The 16,067-nt window shown below is 60.4% G+C and overlaps 1 protein-coding gene across 2 annotated transcripts in view; it reads left to right on the forward strand.

The window, feature by feature from the left end:
- The window catches only part of PRDM5 (PR/SET domain 5), a 70,660-nt gene that overhangs the window by 32,448 nt on the left and 22,145 nt on the right, over positions 1-16,067 (forward strand). For both annotated transcript variants that reach the window (XM_045831293.1, XM_045831294.1), the window contains 7 exons: positions 1,088-1,262; positions 2,374-2,466; positions 2,691-2,812; positions 5,320-5,399; positions 7,239-7,323; positions 8,542-8,699; positions 15,720-15,813. In XM_045831293.1, the coding sequence (XP_045687249.1) occupies positions 1,088-1,262; positions 2,374-2,466; positions 2,691-2,812; positions 5,320-5,399; positions 7,239-7,323; positions 8,542-8,699; positions 15,720-15,813 (807 nt within the window). The remainder of the gene's footprint in view (positions 1-1,087; positions 1,263-2,373; positions 2,467-2,690; positions 2,813-5,319; positions 5,400-7,238; positions 7,324-8,541; positions 8,700-15,719; positions 15,814-16,067) is intronic.

Raw genomic sequence — 16,067 nt, forward strand, 5'->3', positions numbered from 1 at the left:
TGTTAATTGTGTCCCTTATTTGAACTTACAATCTCCCACCGGCATATCACCACCCTTATGTTTCTTTCGTTAATAGATATCCATTTTCATTGTTTTTTTTTTTTTTTTGGTGTGTGTGTGCGCTTGTGAAAAGAATCAACAGAAAATGCATTTTTGAAACGTATGATTTAGGTCCTTAGAATGCTGCTATTTTTGTTTTAGACTTTGGAGTTTTGTTTAACCAAGCCCAAACTGAAACAACCAAACCACCAGCAAAAGAAACAAAGGAAACCACCCAGATGTCCCACCAGGGAGAGTTTTGTTAAATCAGCTATGGTGCCTCCTCCGTTTAAATTTTTTTTCACTTTTCCATTTTAAACGGGACGAGAGAGCAGCAGGCCACGGTGCGTGTGGCACGTGGCCGTGAGCGTGGCCCTTGTGGATGGTGCGTGGCACAAGGGTGGGCGGAGCCCACACCTGCAGCGTCACGGGACTGTCGGCCACGTTTATCTTCTCTGCGTTTCCCACATCTCGTCTCTGTGATGTGATCGTCGGAAACACGCGTGATGCGAACGAACACGCACCCGGGGGCGCTGGGCAGGGCCGTGGCTGAGGGTCCGAGCAGTCAGCGGTGGTGGGCCGCCGCCTCTGCTGCTGCTGCGTCCCGACCTGCTCTGCGTGTGGGTCACCCCCCGGGGACGGGACGTCCCCCTCGGTGACTCAGCAGTTTCTCTCAGCTGCGTTTGTCTCTCTGTGCCGCTAGCCGTGACCTCAAGACGACCCACTTCAGGGGAAACTTCTGTCTTCTGCAATGGTGCTATAATAGCGCTTTGAAGTGAACAGTCAGGATCGCAGGGAGAATTAAAAACTGTCGACTTGGTAATCCTTTGGTAGAACCCAAGTGAAATGATTAAAAAAACAATGTGTTTCTTTCTAGTAACACTTCCCATTGTTTTTCACGGATAACACGATTAATGTCCCTAGCAATGATAAGACCTTTCAGTGCTGATGCCACGAAACAGAGTTAATGGGGTTTTGAAATGAGGGGGAAACCGAGGGGTGCCCGAGGGGTGTCCGTCCGGTAACCCTGACCCCTCCGCCTGGGCAGATGGCTCCGGCCGCACCGAGGACCACGCCTGCCCGCACTGTGAGTCCAGCTTCGCCAGCGAGGAGGTCCTGGCCGAGCATCTGCTCAGCCTGCACCGGATGCCCGGCGCGGAGAAGGAGGCCAGGTGCAGGGGCTGCGGGAAGACCTTCCCGGTGAAGCAGGCCCTGCAGAGACAGTGCGTACCACGGGGGGGGGGGCCCAACCTGCGTGCGTGTGCGTGTGTGTGCGTGTGCGTGTGTGCATGTGTGTGCCTGTGAGAGGCAGAGGCAGAGGCGGGGGAGGTCAAGCGTTCCGATGTCCCTGCCGTCCACTCGTCTTTCCTTCCCTCGGGAGGTTGACTTCTGAAACATCCTGGTTGGGAATTTAACCAGCCAACGGGGCTTATGCGAATCGGTCCTTCTGTCCACTTCCCGACAGTGAATCATTGGGTCCCTCGTCCGGGATTGGACGTGCAACACGTAGCGAGTGCTCTGAGGCCGCGGGGCGGGTGTCGGCCGCCTGCACCCACACGCCCGCTGAGAGCACCCACAGGAAAGGCGTAGGGGCCGGAGCGGGCTCAGAGCAGAGAGTGAGCGAGTGCAGGGCGGGCAGCGTGGGGGGCAGCGGTGCCTGCTCCCCAGCGCCTTCGGAGGGCCACACGGAGGGACGCACAAGGGTATGTATGAGTGCCCGTGACCCCTTCATCCACGTGGTACCAGCGCGTGAAGCTACTCTTTTCCCGAAGCAGCGTACGGTACCGAGAATTATTGAAAGTGGGACGGTGGGCACACGTATTTGCAAACTTTCATTTTTAACAGAATGTCACGTTGCATATGAGCAAGGAATCTTGAACACGGACTTCACGTTTTGCTTGTTGTTTTAGTCATTAGAGTAAAATTTTGAAATTTGCCACATTTGAAATGTGCCACATTTCTTGGGAAGACTGTCACCATGTGTGTCTACCTCCATTTTGGCTTGGATGAAATTTGAGATGAGAGATTTCTGCTCAAAACTTAAACTGAAATATGTGAAACTTCTGTAATTACAAGAGATTAAACGTTTGGAAGTTCTGTTACAAGCGCTTTTAAAAAAACAAGGGCTGTACACTTTAGGCAGGCTTTAAAACCACATCCCAACCAGCTTTTACTGCATTCGGTGCCGTCTGTCCTTCCACTGAGCGTCCTCCAGGGCACGAGGCAGCGGGGGAGCGAGGTCACTCGCCCGGCTCTGCTCAGAGCACAGGCGTTCCCGTGACCTCCGACCTTGGGCTTGGGTGGTTGTGACTCGTCTTTTCTGCTTCCCCTCAGCGTTCTCCAGTGTCCCGCGAAAAGCAGCCCGAAGGACTCTTCCAGAAGCTTCCAGTGCTCCGTCTGTGACTCCCCCTTCAGTTCGGTGTCCAGGTGTGTGTCTGCGTGGGCGGGGGCTGCCACAGGGCGGTGGGGCACCCCGGGGAGCCCACGTCCAGGGTCTCCGTGAGCGGGCACCGGGGGCTCCAGGCGCGAGCCACTTTTTTCTTACCCGCCCAGGCGACGCGTGCAGGGGCCCTGAGCGCATGCGTGCTGGGGCGTGTGTCACAGCTCCTCCCCCCCCGCCCCCTCCCCACGTCCCTTCCCCCGTCCCGCAGCTGTGAGCGGCACCAGGAGACCTGCCGGAGCAGGGCCAGGTTCGTGTGCAAGGCCGGCAGCTGCGGGAAGAGGCTGAAGAGCAGGGACGCCCTGAGGAGGCACCAGGAGACCGTCCACGCCGGTGAGCTGTGGCGTCGGTCTGCCGTGGCCGCCGTGGAGCAGAGGGCGGGCCTCTCCCTCGAGGAGCGTGTGCAGACGGGGGGCGCTCTGGCCACAGTGGTTTCCTGCCCCCCCTGCCCCGCCCCCACCACTGTTTCCTTGTTGAGCTGGTTTCAGCAGAGTGTGTCGTTTTCCCGTCTGAGTTCGTTGAGACCGGACCCCGCGCTGGAGCCCAGCTGGGCTCGGTCGTCCCATGCTCCCGGAGTTGGTGTCTCTGAGTGGTCTCGGTGCCTCGCCCTGGGGCACCTTCCTTTCAGCAGCCCACACTATCCAGGGGCGCCCCTGCCTCCGTCTGTGCACGGCAGAATTCTGGTTTTACTGCCTCGGCCTCTCCTGGGCTGGGGGATCACCGACTGCATTTTGAGACGGGAGTGGGTGAGCGGAGCAGGCCCTATCGGAGCCCTTTCTCACGGCTGGGTAAACAAGGGAGCCACCGTGAAGGGGACAGTCACTCAGGGGTCGGCTGCTCAGCGCCCGGGGCCGGGCTCTGGTCCAGGGACCGAACCCGCTGTGCCTCGCAGGGTGGGGCGGCTGGTGGCCTCGTCGGGGTGGCCTTCCCTCTCCGGGTCCTGTCCCGGAAGGGGGCGGGGGCCCTCGGGGCCCCTCTTCTGCACCCACACTTTCCTCGCGTGCTTCCTGTCGCCCTTGGCGTCCGTCCGGGAAGAGGGTGGAGTGGTCTTCCCGGACACCAGGGCCCTGGCCGTCTCTTTTCTGGTCCCGGGGTCTCGCATGTGGGAGACAGGGGTCACGGTGTCAGCCTCGGGCCCCCGTGGTGTCCTCGGATGCTGAGGCCCTAGACAACCGTACGAGCATGCGTGCCGGCCTGCGCGTGGCCCCCGGCCTGGGCCGCACAGTGGGTGCACGCGCTCAGTGAGCGCACAGGTGGGAGCAGGGACGGCCTCAGGGAACAGTGGCGGGGTGGCGCCCGTCTGTTGGCTGACTCTCGGGGGGGCCCCGACTTCTTCCCCTTGGAGTGGCGTGGCCCGCTGAAGGGAGCCGGCACTTTTTTCTTTTCTTATTTTTCATTGTCATTCAAGCACAGCTGTCTCCCTGGGCCCACCACCAGCTTCCCCCGCCCCTCCCACCCTTAGTCCTCCCCCCCCCCCGCCCCGTTAGCTTCGTCCGGGGGTCCTTCGCACACGTTCCCGGGCGACCCGTCCCCCTCTGCACTCACCACCCCTGGGCCCCCCTCGGCTGGCACAGGCGAGCCTGGCTCCTCGTCAGACCTGTTTCCATGGGCTTTCGAAGAGCTGCTGTGTTTGAGATGCTGCTCTTAATTTTCCCCGTCCTGGTCTGTAATGTGTCAGAGCAAACCTTTCTCGTTGTTTGCAACGTCGACTCTGCTGGACTGTGAGTGGAAACCAGACGCGCGTGGAAACGGCCTCCGGAGACTCGGGCCCCCGCGTGCTTGCGCCGGCCGTGTGGTCGGGCTTCAGGCTGCCTTACGTAAGCGTCGCCGCTTTGAGGCTTCCTGTGATCGGCCTCGGATGTTATCATGTCGCTCATGCGGGCAACGCATGGAGATTCCGCAGGAAACAGTTTGCAACGTGGCCGAGTTCTGACGGGGCCCTGCTGTGGGTCGCGCAGACCGCGGGCTCTCTGCCCCAGGCAGAGGTCGCTGTGCCCGCCTCTCGATGGGGCGGGCTCACGGGCTGGCTCACCCCCACCCCTCTCTCTGGCCCCCCTCCTCTGGGACCTGTACGGACCCCTGGAGGGAAGAATGTTCCATATTCCGAAGCAGAGAGGGCTCCCGCTCGGGGCTGTAGAACCCTTCACTAGAAAGGCAAGTCTTCTTGGAAAGAGAAGATCTTGCAGCTTCTACCGCTGACAACGACGAATGGTCGTTGTTGGTGATGTGGGCTGAAGCTGCTGAGAAGAGAGAAGCTGAATTCTTGAACGAGCACCACGTGTTTCCATAGAAACTGTGCATGTGGCGGGCAGGCTCTCAGACCGGCCTCTGGAAGCACGCGCAGCCCGCCTGGTGCTGAAACTCGCAGTGACTGAGGGACGGTTTGCAGGTACCGTCCCACTGGTAACTGACCTGCTGTGCAGGTGCCGTGTTCCCGCCAGGTGCATCTGAACACGGGAAACGTAAAGCGGGATCAAGGCCAGTTTGGGCTTGGCAGGGGCTGTGGTCCCTGAGCCCAGGTGCTGGTAGGGAGGCGAGCACCTCCACGCCACCCAGTGGGAAACAGAAGGAAGGGGCTGCACCCCCCACCCCCACCCCTCTCCTGGGCTCCGGTCCTGTGGAGGCCACCTGTGAGGTTCTGTGTTCTCGGAGACAGCGTCTCTCCGTCTGCTCAGGTGGGCCGTCGTCCACGGTGCCCGCACCGCTCCGCAGAGGGGCCGGGGCCCCAGGGCTGGGACGAGGAGCGGGAGGTGTGAGCAGGGGAGACGCAGGAACCCTGCTGCCGCCGGCGCCCTGTCTGTTCCCACGGAAATGGTGACGGCCCCCGGTTTCCATTGCAGGGGACCCCAGGCGAAAGCTGGTCTGCTCCGTGTGCAACAAGAAGTGCTCCTCCGCCTCCAGCCTGCAGGAGCACAGGAAGGTCAGTGGGACGAAAGCGGAGGCCCCCTGGGGGCGGGAGGTTTGTCATTAACAGTCGTTCATGGGGTCGGCCGTGGGTGCCGACGCCGGGTGTCTGTATGGCGAAGACCGAGCTCGCCGTGAACTTAGACACGAAGACGCGGTCGGACCCGCGAGAGTCACCGCGGAAGGCCAGGTGCTTCCCGAGACCGCCCTGAGTTACCGTGCGGGGCTGGCAGAGGCGCTGCTCGAACACGGCGTCCTGCCTGCCGAGTCCTCGCCTGCCGGCCCCGTCGGCTGCTGGCGGTTCCGACCGTGGCGGGTGCCCCCCCTGCCTGGGGGTGGCGGGGTGCAGCGCCCAGGCGGTCTCTGCGGGCTATCAATGACCAGTAGGTGAGCTCGGTGCGGCCTTTCCTCTCACCGGGCCTTTCTGAAGCCGCGGGCAGCTGGGACTGGCCTCCTACGGCCGGGGACATCTCAGGTCTAATAGAGGTTGGTTGCAGTACTTCTCACTGCCAGCGGGTGGTGCTCTAAGGCGATGCCGAATTACATCTTCAGCCAGTGTTGCAGCAAGGTACACAACTATTCTTCCAGCAAATAATTTAATCTGGGACTTGACGTTTAAGGTGTTACCCTCCCTGTCAATTTAGTGCAGCGGACATTTTATGAAATGCAGGTTACTGGGCATCAGGCATAAAGAAATAGCATTACCTATCATTTTCACTCTATATCTGATTGTTTTGTTAAGCATTTTAAGAGTTTTTAAAATAGCTTTGGCCTACATTTTCCACAGTAAGATGTGAAAATGCTTTTGTGCACAGCAAATACTTCTATTTTATAATCGGGGCTCTGTTTGATGTAACTTTTAAAAATGTTTTGTGTTTCAGAAGCCATGAGCATTAAGAAATAAACTATTGTGATTATTATTGCTCTGCAGTATTTTAACAGTTCCCATTTATATATGCATTGATAATTTTTTGCACTTTATGTGCTAGTAAACACTTAGGATTAAAATGAAGATAAAGCAGACGTGGCTGCCTCTGGGTGCGGCTGAAGAGGCGCCTCCCCTTCCGAGGAGGGTCTGGTCGTTAGAGGGTGCTGTGGTGTGGGGAGGAACACGGGGCTGGAGGACAGAAGTCTGCTCCCCCTGTCAGGGCGATAACAACACCGGCAGTAGGGGCGTCCCACTGCAGCCTCAGCCGGGCGCTCTGCGGAGGGAGGGGCTGCCTCTCCGAGGTCTCCGGCCGGAGTCGTCCTTCTGTGCCGGGTGGCGCTCACCCTCCGGCTGCCCAGGCAGACCCCACACTGCTTTCTGAGGGGCCGCAGAGGTCTCCGGACCCCCCACCCCCGCTCCCACCCCCACCCCGGTCAGAGGAGATGCCCCTGGTCTAGGGGTGGGAGCCAGACTCGCGGAGTGGCCTCTTCCTGCCTTTTCCCAGCTTTTCACGACTGAGTTTACAGACTGGCGCAGGGTCGGCTCCGCCCAGAGCAGAGGGTGGGTCGATAGCTTCCCCCCGCCGTGTGGCCGGGCACAAGGAAGACGCAATATAACACACTAGTGTAATTTGTTTCCAGAGAGGGAAGGTTTAATACGAACTGCATAGGTTAAACAGTGTTACACATTCAAGCAGAGTGCACTCGTACGTGCCGTAATGACACGGCCTCACTGGGCCATGACGGTGCTCGTCGCCGTGTCAGCTGATGCCGGGTGGGGGATGCGACGCACGCAGCAGCGCTGAGCTGTACCACGCAGTGTGGTTACAGCGGCCGCGGCTGTCTGCACACGCGCACTTTTATCTGCGCTCCGTGCGCCGTCCTCGGCTTTGGCCGCGGACGCAACTGTCCGTTTAACCTTTTGCAGATTCACGAGGTATTTGAGTGTCAAGAATGCATGAAGAAATTCATCTCGGCGAATCAGCTCAAGCGACACATGATCACTCACTCAGGTAGAGCACGCTTGTTTTATTCACGCGGGAATCGGGACGGACACTCCCCCCCACCATTGTGTGCAGCTCAGAGCGGGGCCCGAGGGAGCCCTGGCTGTTGGTTTGGGCTCAGTCCGGCCCTGCCGGGCGATTTTCAACAGGTGACAAGTTACGTGACTTCCCCAGACCTCAGTGTGTCCGTAGGGCAAAGACGGCTGGGCCGCAGGCCCTGGGAGGTCTTCGGAGCCACCGTTTAACCTGTCCCTCCGTCCCCCTGGAGCCTCGGTGTCTGGGCCGCTGTTCAGGTGTGGAGTGGGCTCCTTCGTGTCGGGGTGGCCGTGAAGGTGGGAGCTCGGGCACGCCCCTCCAGTGGGGCTCTGACGCCGGGCAGCGGGGCAGCGGCTCCGACGCCCGGCTCCTGCTTCTCGGGGCGGGGCTTCGGCCTGCTAACCGCAGCGCTAAGGAGCCTTCGTGGGAGGTGCACAGGTGCGGCGTGAGACTCGTGAGTTTTTAAAGCCGCAGAGCCGTCTTAAGCAAGTTTGCATCATACATGGGTCTGTCACACAGGTGTTTAAAAAAGTCAGCTCTGAAAATAGCTTTTGCTGTAGAAAGCCTCCTTCCAGAGTTTAGGGTGCCCATTGGAGGCCGTCGGAGGAGGCACGGGTGTTTGAGTGTCCCCCGCCGTCTGGAGATGGAGGTGTTTTGGCAAATGCACACGGGAGACCAGGAAGGAGCACCCCGGAGATGTGCTCCGTCTGGAACAAAAGGCGTTCTTTTTATCTCGTCGTCCGCATTCCACGAACACCGTGTCCCTGTGGGTTTCCCACGCCCACCTGAGTGGGTAGTTCCTGCGCAGGTGTGGGAGCCCCGCCCGCGTGCGGTCCGCTGGGCGGAGCCGGGGGCAGGCGCGTCCCCTCTGTCCGTCACCCTCAGGTCCCTCGTCGCCTGGAGCTGGGCCGCTGTGCACTCACGCCTGTGGGTGGGGTTTCATTCGGAAACACTGTTTCCTCACCAAATTCCAATCTTGGTACCCGAGCTGCCTGGGACGTTTAAAAGAGCCAACTGGCCGCGTGACCGCGCACAGGCTCGCGTCGGCGCGGATGGGTCGGTTTTGTTCAGTTGTGCGGGTCCCGCGCTAGCCCCCGCACCCGCGAGGAGCTGGGCGAGGTGAGGCTGTCTCGGTCCCGGTCCCTTCCTCCGCGCGGACCAGACGAGACTGTCTCCGCTCCTCTTCCACAGAGAAGCGGCCCTATACCTGCGAGATTTGCCACAAATCCTTCAAGCGGCTGGACCAGGTGGGCGCCCACAAGGTCATCCACAGCGAAGACAAGCCGTACAAGTGCAAGCTCTGCGGCAAGGGGTTCGCCCACAGGAATGTTTACAAGAATCACAAGAAGGTAAAGGCCTGTTACGGGGTCGCTGGCTTTGCTTGCCGATCTGGTGGGGTGCTTTCCCATGATCTTGGTCTTTCAAAGGGGGTTCTGCGTGTGGGGGGGGGTGGGCTGTCCCTGGGACGACTAGAGAGGATCTTGTGGCGATGTCAGCCCCCCTCGGGCCGTGCCTGTGGGACCCCGTTTCCGCCTTCCGTTCTCTGCTGAAGCCGCTGTCCCCACGGGCGCACTGTCACCCAGCCCCCCCACCCTCCCTGAGGCTTGGGCTGACTATGCAGCTCTGTGACCTTGGCCATGCCTGCTCACCTCCCCTTCCTGGAACAGTCTTCTCTGCGGGGTCCTGCGGTCTCCACTGGTGGGTCTGCCGCCACCCCCACCACCGGTTTCTCTGGGCGTGGGCACACTCCCTGGGAGGGGGGGCTCCTGGGCACTCTGGCGGGACCTCTTCTCTGTCCTCTGTGCCGACGGCAAATTCGACTCCTGCTGTCCGCTCTACACGGATGAACTCCCAGTGATTTGTCCTTTTGACCCCGAGCCGCAGACCCCCACTTACGACTGCCCATGTGGCATGTAGCTGGGCATCCTGTGGACCCAGTGACCGAACCGCGTCCCGGAACGGCCCTGCACCCTTCCTGCCTCCGAGGGCCTCTCCCTCGGGGCTCCCTGTCTCTGCCCGTCCCCGAGGCACAGCCCGGTCCCCGAGTCGCTGTTTGGTCTCAGCCCCGGTGGGCGTCAGAGGCCCTGCTCAGAGTCCTCCCTCTGCTGCACAGTGTCGCCACTGCCACGGTCCCGCGTCGCTGTCATCGCATCGTCGTCACCCTCGCGCCCGTCACTCCCCCCTGCCGCCCCTCCTGCCAGGTGGACCCACCCGGAGCTCACCTGGCTCGGCCCGCACCTGCTCCCGGGGTCTCAGCCGGTTCCCGAAGCCGAGGGAGGCCATGGTGTGCGCTCCCGGTCACCCCCGGTCCCCGCGCCCTGACCGCGGCGAGCCTCTGCGGCTGCCTGGGCTCCGGTCTCCGCGTCCCTGCCCCCAACACAGCCTGACACCTGTCCCCGGCCGGCGTGACCCCTCTGACGTCCCCCCCACCCCCGTCTGAGGGACTCTCTTCACGTCGTCGTCCTGCAGCTTTCCCTGTCGACCTCGGCGTGTGTGGTGATCCGCATGAGTTTCACCTCGCCCCTTTGGGTCTGCGGTGCGTGGCGTGTCACTCGGACTCCCGGCACCTGTCCCACGAGACTCGGCGGCTTAGCATGGTGTGTTAAGATGTGTGTGTGGTGTGGTCAGTATCTGCTTACTGGCTGTGGCCGACAGAAGCACGCTGCTGCTAAGCGACAGGTGCACGCTGTCCGTCTGCGTGGCTGGTTCCTTCCTTCCTTCCGGCGCCCCAAGCGCTTGGGCGCTGGGGGTCCGCCCTTGGCACGGAGCCTCACCGCGGACGTGACGGTCAGCTCATGCGTGTGTTGTAGGTTGTGCGTGTTGTGTGGGGCATTCTCACAGGACATGACAGTCAGCTCACGCGTGTTTTGTAGGTTGTGCGTGTTGTGTGGGGCATTCTCACAATAAAGTAAGAAGAAGAAACGAAAGGAGAACAGACAAGGTTAAGAAGACCATAAGGAAGCACAGATGCATTTACGGTGTTTATGGCATGAAAATCCACGTGTGAGTGGACACGTGGACACACGGAGTTCAAACCTGTGTTGTGCAATGGTCCACTGTAGTCATTCTTATATTTTTGCAGAAACTTTCAAAGCCATCTTTTTTTGAAATCATTTAAAAAGTTATGATTTCAGTTTTAATCTAAAAAGAAGGAAAGGTAGATTTACCAAAGAACAAGCAGGCTGGATTGCGGGGGTCCCAGATTGACTCTGCTGACGTCCTCACCGCCGCTGTCCGCCCACCGCGGCCCCGTATGCTGGGGGCAGCAGCCCCCCCGCCCCCCTCCGGAGCTGCCGCCCTGTCACCCTCCTCCAGCCAGTTTCCTTCTCTGTCTCTGGGGCTCGCTCATGCTCTCTGTGGTGACGCCGACCGACCCACACCCATGAGTGTCTCACGTTTCGGGGGCAGGGGTGGTTCTGTGCCTCAGGGGAGCCTGGCCCGGGGTCTCTGTGGCCCCTCTCCTCCCGTCGGCCGTAGGTCACAGGTCTCGGGAGAGGGCCAGCGACGTCCCGGGAAGGACTGCAACCGCGACGCCCGTCGTTTCCCAGGCGGGAGGCGCACACAGCCCCCGCCGCAGACCCCCGAGCTGCGCCCTGGGCCGGGGCCCCAGCACGTGTCTGCCGGGCTCTCGGGGACTGTCTGGGGGAGTCTCTGGGGTCGTGTGGAAGCAGCGGGTCCACTTTTCTTCTGCGGTTGTCCGGCAGCGGCCGGTGAGGAAACGGAAAATCAGGGACGTGCAAGGAAGCAGGGAAAAACCGTTAGGAGTCAGACCAATCCTCGTGGCTTACTTAGCACGGCCCGAGGCTGTTACTGTGAATCAATGAGCTCGTTCTGGTTTTCGATTATGCAACAACCTTTGCGTCTTTACTGTGCTCATTTGCGTTACTTTGGGGGTTACAATGTTAAACCCCCCAAGTAGGGGGCTAAATGTTAAAATGACATTTGGATTTCCTCGGAAAGGGAATATCCCCTTCCACTGCGATGCTGATGATATGTAGTGAGATTTTGAGGAGGGATCTCTGTGTCTAAGACCGAGTTACTCGCTCCGCCCTCTTGCCAGTCACACGGGTCGGCGTCGGGCTTCCCACCCCCGGCCCTTCCTGGGGTTCCCTGCCTTGATTTGTAGTCGCGTCGTGGGAGCCAGCCCAAGTGAGGGCCGTCTGGACCCAGCGACGCTCCGGTTCCGTGAATCGCGGTTGGAGAGGTGCTTCAGAACCACAGAGAAGAAACGTCTCAGTTTGCCCTCGCCCTCCACTTTGTTCCCTGTCACCCTTGATTCAAGCAAACGTGGGAGGAGGGGGCCCGCCTCCCACGGGCCAGAGGACTGGGCGGCTGGGCCAGCCGAGACTCTGGAACTGGGGGTGCGCGCCTGACGGTGGAGCATGCGCAGGGCGCTGGTCCTGGTGGAGTCGGGACCCAGGCCCTGGGAACAGAGGTGTGTCTCGTGCAACAGAAGCCCCCCTCTCTCAGCCCTTTAACAACCTTCCGGAGGTGGACTTTGAGACGCCCGTGGGGACCTCTGGGCCCGCCCTCTCTTGCAATAACTCCACTGGGGCCTCGGGTGGTGACGGGTGCTGTGGCGGTGGTCCGGGCCGTGACGACTCTGTGGGCCTTGGGACCATTCAGGGGGCCGTGGACAGCCTCTGCACACGGCACAGGACACCTGAGGGAGAGGGTCAGTCAGTGGGAGGATGTGTCCGTGTCTGTGTGTGTGCGCTGGATTTTTGTGGCAGGATGTACGTCCTTGGTCCCCGCCGGGCAGCGTGAGAGAGAGTGCAGGTCAGGCCGGGCTTCCTCTGAGCAGGTCGCGGGTCAGGGCCTAGCGCCGCAGTACGCGCCGTGAGGGCTCCAAAGTAGCAAACGAAGACGGTCCCCGACCCTCTCCTGGGGAGGTGCCCAGTGGGCCGCTGTCCGCTCCGGCCTCACCTCGGGTGCCTCGTCTCCTCGCTCGCCGCCGCAGGAGTCGTGAGTGGTGCTCCACGGGCCCGTGGTGCCCAATCCCCTCCCTCCGCCGCTGGAAACACGGGACGATGCCGGGTGTTACCTGGGCCGCGGGTGAAGGGACACCATTGCTGGGCCCGTGCACGCAGAGAGCTTCGCCGAGCAGGGGAGGGGGAGCTTGGGGGTCGGGGGGTTGATCCGCGGCAGCCGGCGCAGACCCGTGGGCCTGTGAGCCCATGGGCGGCGTGGTGCCCACAGCCTCCGTGGTTGGGACTTCAGGGTCTCCGTGCAGGGCGGGGGGGACGGTCCTGAGTGAGGGTCGGAAGTGCTGTCCGGGAGGAAGGCTTCTTCTGCGAGTCTGAAGTCACCCCTCCTGTGAGCAAACCCCGTGCCCTCACGAGGGTCCGCCTCAGGCCCTGGGGCATCTCGGTAGCCGGCCCCGTGGGTGGCGGCTTTGAGCCCAGGGAGTCGCCTCTGCGAGGCGGTGCCGGGTTGGGCCTGGCCACGCGAGGCCCTGGTTCTGCAAGCACGTCCCCCAGACTTCATCACCGTCATCCTCCGTGCGGGACGGACCGCCTCGTCCCGTGCTGAGTGTAAAGACACGGGTCTCTCTCCCCAATCCCTCCGGTTCCTGTTCGCTGGGAGAGAAGGAGCCTCGTGGAGAAGCTGGCTGTGCGGCCGACCCAGACTGTACGCAGCCGCACGGCACACGCTTCGAGTGGCCCCGGCGTCGTCGTGTGACCCGGCGGGGCGGGGCTGTGCTTATGATGTGCGGGCTGGAGACTTTCATGGCAAAACTCTTAAAAACAAAGAGTAGTTCTAACACATATTTATGGGATACTTTCTCCAAGTTTATTTTTATTGCGATGTGTTTCCCCCGGATTTTATGGACGTTTGCTTGCTTTCTACGTGACCTGAAGAGGAATGCCGCTTCCAGTAAATTCCGTTGCTGTGGAGCCATGGTTATTACCGCTGGTCCGGGTTTTCATTCTTAACGGCGAATGGCCCTCGTGAACCTTTTATTCTGCTCTCGAGACGTTAATGTGTGGTGTGTGTGGCTAGAAGTGTGCTAATTTGGTGGTAATTGTTATACAAGAACCATGCTGCGGACCTGCTGGGGCGTTCTCAGCGCGTTTTATTAGGTGCTATGATACCATTGCAAGCTTGCTCGTGCGTTTCCTGCACCTGCAGCAGCAGCAGCAGCAGCGATCAAACTCGCTGCGCAGAGGGACCCATTGCATCGCCCGAGTCCTAGGACACGTTCGTTTGCTGCTGACAGATATAAACGTCCGTGGCGGCTTGGCATCGACGCAGGGACGTTCTTCTGTAGCTCAAGGGTCATGGCGTTCATGCCCGGGAAGGGCTTGTCTGCCTTCTCCGCCTTCTGGTAAAAAGCTACATTGTATCCGGTCCCTGTGAAATGTGTCCTGGAGACAGAAGCCGTGGACCCACCGACGGCAGCGTTGTTTTTCCTGCGCCTTCCCCAGCTCGGGTGGCCCCCGAGGGTCTTCCCCACCGAGACTCCCACACACGATGTCCTCCCCGTTCACGTGGTGGTGCCCCAGTCTTGTGACCGAGGTGGCTGTTCCCCTGGCCGTGCGCCCACGGGTCCCCACTCCCGACGTGCGATTGGCCTCAGCCGGCGTCTCCACGTGCACGGGCTTTGGTTCCCAGAGCACTTTGCTGCCCCGAATTCTTTCAAAATCACGCTGTCAGTCACACCTCCCAGTTGTTTGGCCCCGGCCTGCGAGACAGACAGGCATGAGTTGGGGGGGGCGTGTAATATTTGTGGAAGCCCAAAGCAACGGGGTGTTTCCAACCTTTCCCCTTGCATTTTAAAGTTTAATTCTTTCTCTCATAGGAATACCTGGGTTTCCGACATGCTTAGAATGCCTTTCCCCACCCAAAATGATATGAAAATCCACTTGTATTTCCTTCTAGTAAGCTTAGGGCTCTACTCCAAACTTTTAAAGACACCTGAATTAAATGGAATTTATCTTATTCCAAGGGGCGTGAAATAAACGGGACTTTCCCCCCCTGAATGTCTGTAGAGTTGCCTAAGAGCCACTTACTAAACATTTTATGCTTTTCCTATCAATTTGAAATGCCATATTTTCCTATGCTAGAAGTTTGTATATTTTACGTGCAATGAAAAAAAAAACCTATTCTTTCCTCTGTGTCACTGACCTGGTTATCCCCACCTGTCACTGCGAGCTCCTGCGGCGTAAACAGCTCGCACCAGAGTGCCCGCAGCTCGCCCTTGTCTCCCGGCACTCGCTCTCCCTCCCTCGCTCCGTGCTCTCAGAGCTGACGCCCGGCGTGAGGCAGCTTCCCCACGGCCCTGGGTTCGTGGGTCACGCTTGCATCCTGGCTGTTACCACGTCCCCTGGGCTGGGAGAGTGCGTGAATCACCACGAGTGTTGTGAATAAAGTGGCTTTCCTCTCGCTCATCCCCCTTACTTTTGTGCCACGTGCATCATAAAGACCCCTTGGTTGTGTGACTTACTTTACTGCCGTAAGAGAGCACACACACTGCGATGTCTGGTACTGGCGTTCCCTTGCCCCCCGCAGCCGAGGGGGCTTTATTCGCTGATTCGCGCCGGGTGGGTGGGGTAGCGCTGGCCGAGAACGGGAAGCCGGTTTCTGCTCTGCGGTTTGCGGTTGTGAGTGTGGGGCCCAGCGGGGGGGGGGGGGTTCCTGCCGTTCCCCGCTCACCAGCAGTTGTGCTGGCTGCGCGTGTCAGGGCACTCGCCGCATCCCGGCTGCCTGGCATCCGGCACATTACCGAAACTGTCTGAGCCTTAGTTTTCCCATCTGTGGATGGGGACAGCGACAGTATTCCGATTCACCGAGTCACGGCCAGAAGTTGGTGAAGTAGTTCATGGAAAGTGTCAGCATCTGGTGGAGAATAAACAGTTAATGCGTGTCCCCTGGTGTGGACCATGACACGACACTCTGGTTTAATTCAGGGGGAGGCGTCCCCTGGGGTGAAAACGGACCTGATGTCACTCACTGATGTCCAGGGGCGGGTGCGGTCCCCTGTGTGGTGACAGGCTGGCCCCGTGCAGCCACAGCCTGTGGTGCGGGGCCACAGAGGGGCTTCGGCCTCGGAGAAATCTCGAGTTTTCTGGGAGGATGGGGGGGCGGTCGCCGTGAGCGTGCAGAGGAGCCGCGTGTGGCTGTGGGCGGGACGGCCCGCGCCCCCGGCCAGCTTCCTCGTCGGCGTGAGGACCTGGAAGTGCAGCCGCTCTGTCCCGTGGCCACAGCGTGTCTGTGCGAATGGCCTCAGGGTGCGAGAAGGTCACCGGAGAAGGGGACATCACCTGCGCTGCCCCCCCCCACACCCTTTCTCCTCTGGAGCCCGCACTCCGGTTCCGGCGAGGACGCCCGGGTCCTGCGCCCCCCTGACTCGGTTTCTCTGCCCGCAGACCCACTCCGAGGAGAGGCCGTTCCAGTGCGAGGAGTGCAAGGCGCTGTTCCGCACGCCGTTCTCCCTGCACCGGCACCTGCTCATCCACAACAGTGAGTCTGCGGGGTGGGGGGGGGGGCAGGGCCCGGGGACAGGCAGGCCCAGGGGTGTCTGCCGTGCGCGTGACGCCGGTCGTCCGCCTGCCGTCTTCTCGTCCCTCTTCCTGCATCTCCCCAGCCGGACCCCTTCGTGAGACATTGTGTGTGATATCACGTCTTCTCATCGGCCGAAGTGCGTACACAGAAGGACATTTCCCGTGCGCGGTGAGGTGTCTTTGGAAGCTGCTCCAAAACAGATGCCTCAGACC

This window comes from Phyllostomus hastatus, unplaced genomic scaffold, assembly GCF_019186645.2.
Source record: "Phyllostomus hastatus isolate PE091 unplaced genomic scaffold, TTU_PhHast_1.1 phas_contig_159, whole genome shotgun sequence".
NCBI lineage: Eukaryota > Metazoa > Chordata > Mammalia > Chiroptera > Phyllostomidae > Phyllostomus > Phyllostomus hastatus.